Genomic DNA, 12,088 nt, shown 5'->3' on the forward strand with positions numbered 1-12,088 from the left:
AAAACTTAAAAATATAGAACAATAAGCAAAATATATTATTGAAGGAGTCCCTTTAGGTTAAGGTTTGAAGATACTGGCAGCGTTCTCTTTGAACAGCTATTCCACAGATAATATAATATTACATAGCTATACTAATTCTTTGTCCGAGGTAGCCAGCTCTTCGGTCATTTGTGATGTTGATTAACCTTTTCGCTAATTCTATTATGTATAATTTAAGTAGGTATATTGTTATGTATTTAGTGCATATTTATTTTGTTTAATTCCTCTAGGTGCCTCTATCACCCTTATTTCTGTGTTTCGATATGAAGATGTGACAGTAAAATTACAGTCAATCGATACGAAACATGTTAGTCGAGCAGATTAATAATAAGATCCTTCAACAATTCACACACCAACTAGTCCCAAGCTAAGTAGAGATTGTGTTATGGGTACTAGACGACTGATGTAAGCACATAAATACATTTTTTGTATAAATACATACATAATATACATAGAAAACATCAAGGCTGATAGAAATAATCATTCTCAAGAATACAAATGTTTGTACGGTCGGAAAATCGGAAATAAAGCTGTAAAAACGAATGGTAACGCATTAGGATATCAAGAACATCGCTTGATGTTGACAGTAGTTTTCAGGTAATATGATATTTTCATTGATCAAATCAATTATGGGCCAGATCTCACAGATCACAACAAGCGAAAAGAAAAAAGATTTACATTGAAATTTTTGGATACTTCCAGTGAAGAAAACTCCGATATCAAACCAAAAATTAATCCGAAAGACGGCAGTGAGATCGCCCCTGCCACTTAAGATTCAAATTCCCGTAGAAATGTGGATATGTCGAATATTTACCGTTTACCGTAATGTAGATAATTGAAAATAGCGTGACGATATGTTTGTTTTAATTTATTTTTGGACACATGGAGCAAAAATGTTGAACCCCTTTTTATGAAAATTGCGCGAACAGAGGACTATGGTCACTTATAGTTTATACAGAGGAGTGCAGGATGCTAATATATTGTTTTTAATTGTGTATAAAATATATATTAAATCAATAAAAAAAATCATTACACAAACTGCCATACATTTGACACATACACACCTATGTACTCTTTTGTTTATTGTTAAAATATATATACCTACTAGTTATTGCTGGGTTAAATATCATTTAGTATTTTTAATTATGGTCGAATTTCGCAACCATTAGAAATGTAAATACATTAAATACTCCTCAACGATGAATTATTACTTTGCTTTTTGACATTGTTGCGCAAACTCTTTGCACATTTTTATATATTTATTGTTCTACCAATTTTAAATGTATTTTCTTTTAGAATTATCATATATTTTTATTGTCACTTTTTGTCTACAACCATTTGTACACGTACCTATCTTCAGTATAAGTATTTACCATTTTCTATGCATTGTTTAATTTACCTCACACATACAGTCCACTCATTCTATCACCCACATTTTGGTCCTACTTCGCTAGAATTCCAACATTTACAATCCTACAGACATTTCAAAATCTATTTCATTTAATCTTTTCTCGGAATGGCTTCTTATTAGCTGGAACTAGTTTTTCAAACAACGTGATTATATTTATTGATCGGTGGCATCAATTTCGGTGTATCGATTCGATTGAACCATTGTCAATATTAATAGTTAATTCATACCGTTCAATTGATCCCTATTACGGTTTATAAAACTTCCATATTAGATGAACGGGCACCAGAGACGCTTTGATCAAATATTATTGATTGTTTAGTTCGAATTGAGCCGGGTTGAATCGTAAAATAATTTGTATCAATTGAATTGAATGAATTTACATATTACTATGCATTGTGTGTTTGTTGCGGCGTATCAGTTTCTTATTAGTCTTAGTTATTGCTAGATGAATCCTGCGGCACTGCATGGATATTATATAACTATGATAATGAAATGAATGTCAAAATTATTTACTTTTCTTCTCACAGAAGAAAAAACAAAGATTTTCATATATTATATATTAAACATACAATAATGAGCATGATAAAATAGGCTACAAAGAGCGGCCTTATCACTAAAAAACGATTATTCAAGAATAATAATAAGTAGCTAATAAACTACAAATAAAATAGATTTTTGAAATCGATCTTGTATTTTTGTGTATATTCAACAAATACACATACAAAATGTCAAATCTTTCCTATTTTTAATATATATTTTTTTGTAAATACATACATACCTAAATAGGATAAATACAAACAATCATAATCATAAATAGAAACGTTTGTACCATGCGAGAAATCGAACTTTGACCATCAGAAGATGGAACTTGGAAGTAATGCGATGTGCTAGACCATATTAAAAGTGTAAGATTATAGTTTTTACTATATTCTGTATCAAAGAAACATTACGGACATGAATGGAAGATCACATAAAAATCATATCTACAATTATGGTTTCGTAACATGATTTTGGTAACGAAATTAGATTGGCGGCAGCCCTATCGCTCGCGGGGAGTGAATTTACCAAATTCAATATGTACAAGTTCGACGGACAGCAATTCCAATTAACTTTAATTTTGTTCATTAACGTCCATTGTGTAATATCGTAAAAAAGTTATATTTTTCTGTATAACACAGTCGGTCTTTGTTTTATGTAATGACTAGCAGTTATCCGAGATTTTCTGTGCGTAAACTTTCAATTCCTTCCAGATTAATTTCTGTAACAAAAGATAGTCAAATCATGACATAAAAAATCATTAATTGTTTGGTCGGTCGTTAAATCAGGAAATAGTAACAAACAGACAGACAGAAACAGTGTCTCATAATATTTATTAGTATATATGCAATAACGAATAACAACAAATAATCTGACGAGGTGGACTGATGAGAAGTTATAAATATAGTGTATGTCTTATATGAACTCAGATTGAGCGAAATTGTGTTTAACATCTATAAATATTATAAAAACAAAGTTTACGTCTGTATAATGATCAACCGGGATAAATAGTCGCATAGAATAAACATTTAAAAAAAATTAAGCCTTTGAGTTTCTTGCCATATCTTTTTAACTGAAGAAATAAGAGTTTGTGGCTCTCCAACTCATTCTAGTATATCATATTAATTTTTGGGGGTCAAAACCAGAACGACATTTTCATTCTCATCCAAACTTGTATGAGAACGTAAACGTCTTCGTAACAAAAACAAAAAATCTCGTATTTGTTATAAGATCCTCGTATTTTACATCCGTGATATTCTAATAAGGATAGTGATTAAGAACTGATGACTAATGAAGATATTTGCATGTGGTGTACAAAGTCCTAAGCCAGTCTAGCAATATACGAACTCAATTTACCCACTACTTCGCTATTCACAAAAGCCGAATAATAACCCCGGGTAGTTTTAGAGGCGTGCATATAATTCTCTAATACCATACCAAACCTCTGTTTAGATTAAGTTAGTCCACGAAAGGCTTAGTAGTAAGTATGGTATAAGAATACAAGAATAAATACTAAGCCTTTAATTAATAATGTAGCATTAAGTAAACAATATTTTTTTTAACTTAGAAGCATTATAATCAGGATTTTTTAATTTAATATCTGTTATATTATCCGATTTATAGTGTAATTATAGTATATATTTATTATAGTGATCTTGGCCACATAATAGAATTTAATATCTATAAATATTAAATTTTATTAATACTTCTCGGTCACTATTATTTTCGACTTTTTAATATAATTATATCATAGAATTAGAGAATATTACCAAAAAAATATATTATTATTGTTATTATTATTGTTAAAATATAATAAATATGGGATGGATTGGCTGTGACTGTATGAATCAAGATGTCTTCTTCTTTCGTGTCAAAGTTAAACCTAAATATGTATAACCCAAAATTTGGCAATTTAAATGGCACAATCGGTGGCCGTGTTCAGATCTTCTTTCGTGCATAAGGAGATGGCATCGGAAAGAGCCCCGTCGTAGTCGTAGTAAGAAGTTAAAGTAAATATATGGATATACATACTATAATATAGGATAACTGAAATGAATCAATTCATCATGATCATCATCATCAACATCATCGCCGCCCGGAAGACGACCACATGAATCAATTAAGACAATTAAATTACTTAAACACAAATAAGTAAATACCCTAAAGTGTCATTATGAACTGAGGATAGGAAGAAGAAATTTGGTTAAATGTACTTAAATATATATAAAGATTATATTAATCGTGTTCCAGAGACAATATAAACATCCACTTTTATAATAAACAGATTCAAGTTAAATAACATTCAGAAACGTAGTTAGACGTAACCATTGAGAAAAATCTTAAATATAAGAATATTTCAGTTCAAAAGGACTAAAACATTCTCAATGATACATTCAAATTCAAAATCATTTATTCAGATAGGCCCCGTTCGGCCTCGTGTGCAAGTGATATTTAGGCAATATCTAGTAAATATATATAGTATATCTGGACAAATCAAAAATGTCGCTTCCTACCCCATGTGGGATATTACATTCATAAGAATATTTATTACTATATTATTTTTAAATGAAATAGCAATAATAACAACCCAGGACAATTCACACAGCGATATCTAACATTAGGCTACGCAGAGCTTGTGTCTATCGGTACTAGACAACTGTTAATAATACTTAAATACATGTTTTGTAAATACATATGTAATATACAGCCAGACATATACAAACACTCCTATACATCAAATGTATAGGAGAAAGGAAATGTATAGGATAGTGCGAGAAATCGAACCCAACTCTATGTGAAGTAATGCAAACATAAAACAAATTTACGTTTAATGCTGCTCGTAGCAATTTCGTAGCATCAACGTAGCACCTAAGTCAATAAGAGTTAACACTGTTATTATAAATACGAAATCCTGAAAATGAATTTGTACAACCAACTGCTTGCACTTAACGTAATAAAAATAATGGTTTCCCAGTTTTATATAAAAAATATAAGTTTAGTTTTAAGTGACGCGTGCCTTAACGTAGCAGTTTTTATATTAATAAGGTTGATATTTGAATGTAATTAATATTTAATTATTAATAATCTATTTTACTGCTCACAAGGAATCTTACAATGTAAATAATTACATTTAAACTATTATGTCATTCCTTGTGAGAGTCCGGAGTCGAAGCAATAATTATTAACTCGTAACATTAAGAAATTCACGGGATCTTGCCACGGTTTACTTATTAAGTTTCCGATGTTTATGCAGTGGTACAACCGCCACGAAGACGAGTAATTATAATTACTACTAGTTCCTAATTATTCAAAGTTACATGTACATACATATGTATATATAGTGTATCATTTACGAATAAAATTTATAATTATTATTATTATAATATCCTTGAACAATTGAAACAGCGACAGCTAATCCCAAATTAAGCAGAACTTCTGTTATAGGTACTACTTGTAGACTACTGATATACCTAAATACATAGATACTTTTATTTTGTAAATACATACATAATATTCATGGAAAACACCCAGAAGGATAGCAGCAATCATACTCATGAATACAAATGTTTGCACTGTGCGAGGAATCTAACCTGCGAACATCAGAAGTAAAGCGGTGTGCTTAACTTCTAGACTGTTGTTTCCCAATTAGTGGTAAACGTTCCCCCGGGGGTACGTGAAGTCGCATCAAGACGTACATGCGACTATCAGTAAAACAAACATACACACACGCTCCCAAACTTTCACATTTATAATATTAGTGTGATTGCTACAATAAGGGATATGCAAGGTTTGAGGTCTTGAAGTGGTACGCAGCAAAAACTATTTGGGAACCACTGCTCCAGACCACAGCTGCCGTCATACATACCTACCTATTGTGTATGCAGAATGAATAAATACGAGTATGTTTCATAACACTGAAATCACTCAACGAGGCGCCGGGCATCAGACACCAATTGCATATTGATACTCTATTTGTCAATAATTGAGCTTATTGCCAACATGGCTTATTGGCCTTTATTATATTACGGCCGATTGAGACGACGTGCAGCGCTATGACGTTTTTAATAAGCCAATTGATTTTAATATTACATTTGTGTGTGTCTACGAGCTTTTAATAAAATCATGTGATACATTGATACCGTTCTGATTGAACAGCTCCAATTTTCCAGTCCATTTGTATATTTAGAGAAGAAATCGTAAAGTAAAGTAATGGTTATTTTTAACAATTTATAAAGTCCACTTGTATGTAGTAGTACTAACAGTTGTAGTCACGAGCTGACTGGAGTGACAGTCATATCAATGTCGGTAGGTGCTAGCAGTTTTTTCTACTACCATACCTTGATAGAGAGGTATCTCTATCTATCTCTCTTTCCATAAAAGTCCCGTTACAAATATTATATAATTTATATAAATAAAGTAAAGAAATGTTTTCAAATCAAATTGGAGATTTATACATTATCTATACATTTAAATAAAATTGGAGTGTCTGTTTGTAATATTGAAATAACCGTTTTTTACTACATGCATATGAATATAAATACGGTACATAGACCAAAATAACACTATTTACAATTTTTATCTGTCTGTCTGTCGGTCTGTTTTTTGCTAATCTCGGAAATGGCTGGACCGATTTTAACGGGACTTTTTTTGGCAGGTAGGTGATGTAATAACGAGTAACATAGGCTACATTTATTTTAGAAAAAATCTTTTATTTCAGAAATATAAAGTTAATATCCACGCGGACGAAGTCACGGGACCAGCTAGTTAAATAGTAAAATTGTGAGGAGGTGAAATATAAAAAATGTTTGATATGCGTCTTCAGGAATTAGGATGACAATCTTAAACTTATAGGCAACATGGCTTATTGTTATTTAAAAGATGATCCATGAGAAAAAATTGAATGATTTGAAAGTACGATTACATACCGCTTTACTTCCAATTTTCGCTGGTTAGATTTCTCTTAATTAGTATGATTGTTTGTATTGATCTCGGTATTTTCTATGTACTTATACCTATTATTTACGTATTTACAAAAAACGTAAGTACTTGTATGAGTCGTCTAGTACCTACTCATAACACGAGCTCTGCTTAGCTTGGGACTAGATGGCGCTGTGTGATTTGTCCAAGTAGTTTTTTATCATTATTCTTGATTAAAATTGTGGGATACACATACCTATACGTTCATGTTGTAGTAATTGAACATTTCTATTTTCAGTCAGTTTAAATGGAAAGAAATGAGAATAACATATGTTAGATATTCTTAATTACTAATTATCTGTATAAATACAGAATAATGTCAAAATATATTATATACCTATATGTATTATTAAGCGCGAAAATGGAGAATGGCCGGAACAATTTAGTATTTTTTTAATAGATATTCTTTGACTAAAAAACAGTTGGAAAGTTTACCCGGAATAACGTAAAAAAAAGCAAAGTGACGAAGAATTTTGCTTTTTCTAATACAACTCAAAAATTTGTAAATTTAAACATTGCAGTCAAGTACTTGACGTTAAACAAATCTTTATTTTCATTGTCGTGTTTATTAATCTTTTGAAAATTTTAAATTCTGCGTTTTTAGAAATTTTGCATTAAAAAAAAGCAAATAATCAGATTGTCTACTGTTTCGAAGAATTAATTTTATAAGTAATTTATTTGAGATTACAAACCAGTTGCAATTTTACTGTTAGGATATAGTTTCATATAATATAAGTATATTATTTTCCAGCGAATAGTATTTTTGGTACTCAGTTTTTTTTATACTTTTTAAGGGTCCGATGACATTTCATAAATTAAATTAAAACTCTGAAGAAAATGTCAACTTCTCAGCTTATTAACCGTTAAAACGTAACCACTAATAAAATAATAAATACATATAAACCTACCAACTCAACGTAAAAAAAATATTACAATATTTTTTAAATAAATATGTGTGTGAAATAAAAATATAAAAAAAATACCTATACTCAATAATAGTAGATAAGTAAATACCTAATATATAAATACATAATTGCCAGAAGTCTATAGGTATATATTTTTTAATTATATGTATTATAAATATTAAAAAAAAAACTTTGAAAAATAGTCTTGTATTTATTTTAATGAGAAGGTAACTTTAAAAATACATACTTGAACATAGTTATAAAGTGTTGAACCGTATTTTCATAACTATATTTTTTCATTGTCCTATCCGAACACAATTTTTAAATATTTTTTAGTAGTAGTTTTAGTAAATAGTAAAATATATAATTAAGTAAAATAGTACTCTCCTAAATATTTATAAAGTACCACTGGGCAAATAATCACTGCGTTTATTAATTACTCTTATAAATATTCGTTCAGAAGAAATATTTTTCTCGGAAGTTTTAAAACCTAATTTATTAACTAATTGACAATTATACACTATTAAATTAAATTACCTTATTAGCGTCCGAAAATATTTTGTTATTTTTTGGGCGGGAAGTTTTCCCGCCAAACTCCGCGTGCGAGAAAGCGCGGTCACCGCGCTGTCACTGTCATTCCGTTCGGAAACACGCGTGATCACTCACGAGCCGCGGCACCGAGCGACTGGCGAACGCCGCACTCGCCACGAACACAGAACTGCGAGTAATCGTTCAGAAACCGCCCTCGGCAAACAAAACCCCACCCGCCGTAAAGAGCATTTTAGCACGCACGCCTCCCCCGCTCCCGCGCCCTGATTTAATAGCGAGCGCGGGCACTGATTCACTTAGCCGAACGCAACTACCGACTCCCTCTCTCTCCCTCCTGCTCAAATGGTAATCCACTCTGGATTTGCGCTCTCTGTCGCTCGCGTTCAAAAAACTAGAGGCGGAAAGAGATGGTGCCGCGGTCGCGGACACTTCTTTCTTTCAACTCGATTTGCATGCGAGCGGGGTCGCTCCACAAACTTTATGTCCTCGTTTCGTAAATTATTTATTCGTTTGAAAATACTTTTAACGGCATGTTCGGGCTGAAAAAGATTGCTTTAAAACGAGTCGAATTAAGTGACCGGCTGCCAGCCGGGTAGATTACCGCACGGGACACGACAATGCTAATCAAATTTGGATTTGTTCGTTGATTACTTTTGAAACGGAAAAAAGTATTTTAATGTATGCTCCGCTGGATTCCGAATTGTTTCTGAATAATTAAATCGATTTGATATAAATGTCTACACCAAATATAATTTGACAGCAGAGCCTCATTGCGTTATACATATCTTACAGAAAATTATTGCCTACCTATCTTTTGGTATTTCGTAGTTAGGTAAACCAAAAGTGAAATTTAATCCAATAAGTCCAAAAAAGTATCTAGCTTTATCACAATACGTTTATCGTGTCTAATTTCAGTTAAGTTTAAGCACATGTACGTAAATTTACTCTTAGAATGTTTACTTTGGGCAACTCACAACACTTCGGACAATTCACACGGGGCCATCTACTCTCAAGCTAAGCAATGCTTGTGTTATGAGAACTAGACAACTGATAGAAATACTTGTACGGGTATATTTTTAGATTATTTTTGTAATAAAACATACTCTCTCCGTCCTCATTATATTTACGCATATCTATCTATGCATGAGCATATTTTCACACCTTATTTTAATAAAATTCATTCAATCGGTAAAAGGAAAACATTGGACAGACACACAGACACATATGTAATAGTATTTATACTGGTGTGAAGCGACATCATATTTTTTTTAATAAATTTATTGTAGCGGTAATATAAACATAGGGCATCAAATTGTATGAACAGTATGGTTCCTACCTAGGATGATCGACGATAATGGACTGTTATGAAGAATAGACATAGAGAGAGAGTAAGACTGAGCTAAAAATGGAGAGAATCTCCCCATTACTATTTTTCTCTATTTTAGGTCACCTCACAGCTATTATTTTTTTCGTTTAGGTCATCAGACCATCGTTTCATGGGTTGATCTGGACGGAGCTGTCCATTTTTTATTTTTTATTTTATTGGAATGCTGCTATTCCATAGAACTAAGTCACGCCTCTTTAATCTTTAATTTCACAGGCTTATCTAACCTTAAAACCGAAACTTATCTTACAAAACAAGCTGCTTGCAGGCTGAAGTAGGTGAGATCGAGGTACCCACGCAGATGGCTTTTTATACTTCTATTCTATAGATATGCTTCTTCATGGATTTCCTAGAAGTAGTAGTAGAGTAGAGTAGAAGAGACAGTAGTAGAGATCACTATAGTAAGTTAAGCCTATTCTAAGTTTATACTAAAACCAGATTAGAGATTGAAAGCTCTGAGTAAACCTCTATAATTCTCCATAATAAGTCAAGTTGACCTCTTCAAGGTTCCCTTAAGAAAACATCATGATTCCTAGTGAATCTGCCACGTTGGGCCAACTGACCTAAACTTACGTTCATCTTATCGTCCTCCACTGGTGCACCACCAGAAATAGGCACCATTCTATTATTACTCTTTAAAAAAAATACACTAACCACAGTGGCTACGTTATGAATTGTTGCTTTTAAAAGAGTATCCACTAATAGAAATTAATATTAAAGAATTTTACGTATCCAAGTAACTATTTCATACTGAATATGAAAAATATAGATATTGTTAATATCCGAGTATCACATTTCACTCTGTGAAGAATACTATAAGTAGTTAAAGATAATTTCAAGGTTTTCTCATTTGCACACAATACAAAAGGTAAAGAAATGGACGGTGCTTTAAAATTGTCCAAAGAAAATTTTCAGCGACATCGTGGGCAGTAGTTAGAACGATATTTTTAATCACTTTAGGTATCCATAAAATCTGAAGTTTACCTTTCTTAACCTATTCCGTAATTTTTAGTTTGCAAATTATTATTTAAATAACTTTAGAGTTTTCAAAATGTCTAAATTCTAAAACATTGTTTTGAACTGTATGTAGTTGATCTTTCTAAATTAACGTATCTTATTGTCCATTTTGAAGTAAAGTGCGTCGACGGTGGAGTCTGATATTGCGTACACTTAGTTTATATAGAGAAAGGGTGCAGAATGCCAATTTTCTTTTAATTATACCTACGTAAAAATACATTATTAAATCAATAAAAGAAAATTAGACAAACTTCCGTGTATTTGACGCACACAAGCATAAAACTATAATCATTGGCAATAGAACTTTAATAATGTTCAAACTTATAGATAGATAAATTAAAATGTTTATGGTCGAATTTAGACCATTGGGTGACCACTAGTTATTAATATTACTTACATTTTTTATTTAAGTTTGACGCGGTTATTATTTATAAGTATAATTAGTAAATCACGGGATCTTACCACGTTTTATTTTTATTAAGTTCCCGATTTTTCGGCAGTGTTTCAACCGCCATGATCACGGGTATACTGCAGTTTATCCGTGACCCATGCAATAAAAATAAAACCTGGTAAGATCCCGTGATTTACTAATTATACTTATTACTTACCTATATGAAATAGAAGCAAGCGTGGCTTCTGCTTTATAAATAAGTATGGCGAATTGAGGAAGAAAAATAACAGGCCCCAACATACCCGCTAAATAAGTAATAATAATCATAGTGATTATCTCCCTCCTTACATTCTGTCTAGTAAGTCAGCTATGAGACTAGTTTGAGAACTCAGTCCCAAATTCCCAGCACAGTTAACCTATCCAATTAGCCATCATTGTATTATCTGGCGTAGAAATAAACTTCTAATGGCGTTCGTGACCCCTTTACCAACTCTTGCTTTAGTGGTGCTCGATTACCAGATCTCTTACTATTGGTTTGCTTAATCTTTAACATCAAATACATAAGTTCTTAACTTTACAATAATTACCTTATCAATATATGGAGTACTTTTAATTATCTTACTCTATAGCATCTTAAGTGTATATAAGGCCATCTTTGTGACAATGTATAATGTCCCAAGTGACTATAAAACCGTTCTTGCCTAAAAACAAAATATTTTCCTACGCCAAAAGGTTTTAAGTTATACCTCCAGTAACACATCGGTGTAAAACGTCATATACCTCTATTTAGTGGTTTTTGGGTAATACAAATATTTAGGTATAGGTATAGATATAATATTATAATATATACGACGAATATATGTTATTATATTACATTC

At 31.7% G+C, this 12,088-nt stretch overlaps 1 protein-coding gene across 1 annotated transcript in view; it reads right to left on the reverse strand.

The window, feature by feature from the left end:
• Positions 1–10,423, reverse strand: part of LOC131851324 (dorsal root ganglia homeobox protein) — an 82,741-nt gene extending 72,318 nt beyond the window's left edge. The window contains exons 1-2 of the mRNA XM_059201813.1: positions 10,376–10,423; positions 8,407–8,493 (exon numbers count right to left, since the gene is read on the reverse strand). Of these exons, the coding sequence (XP_059057796.1) occupies positions 8,407–8,493; positions 10,376–10,423 (135 nt within the window). The remainder of the gene's footprint in view (positions 1–8,406; positions 8,494–10,375) is intronic.
• Between the last annotated feature and the right edge of the window lie 1,665 nt (positions 10,424–12,088).

This window comes from Achroia grisella, unplaced genomic scaffold (genome assembly GCF_030625045.1).
Source record: "Achroia grisella isolate CSIRO2021 unplaced genomic scaffold, CSIRO_AGI_Agris_v1 utg782, whole genome shotgun sequence".
Lineage (NCBI taxonomy): Eukaryota > Metazoa > Arthropoda > Insecta > Lepidoptera > Pyralidae > Achroia > Achroia grisella.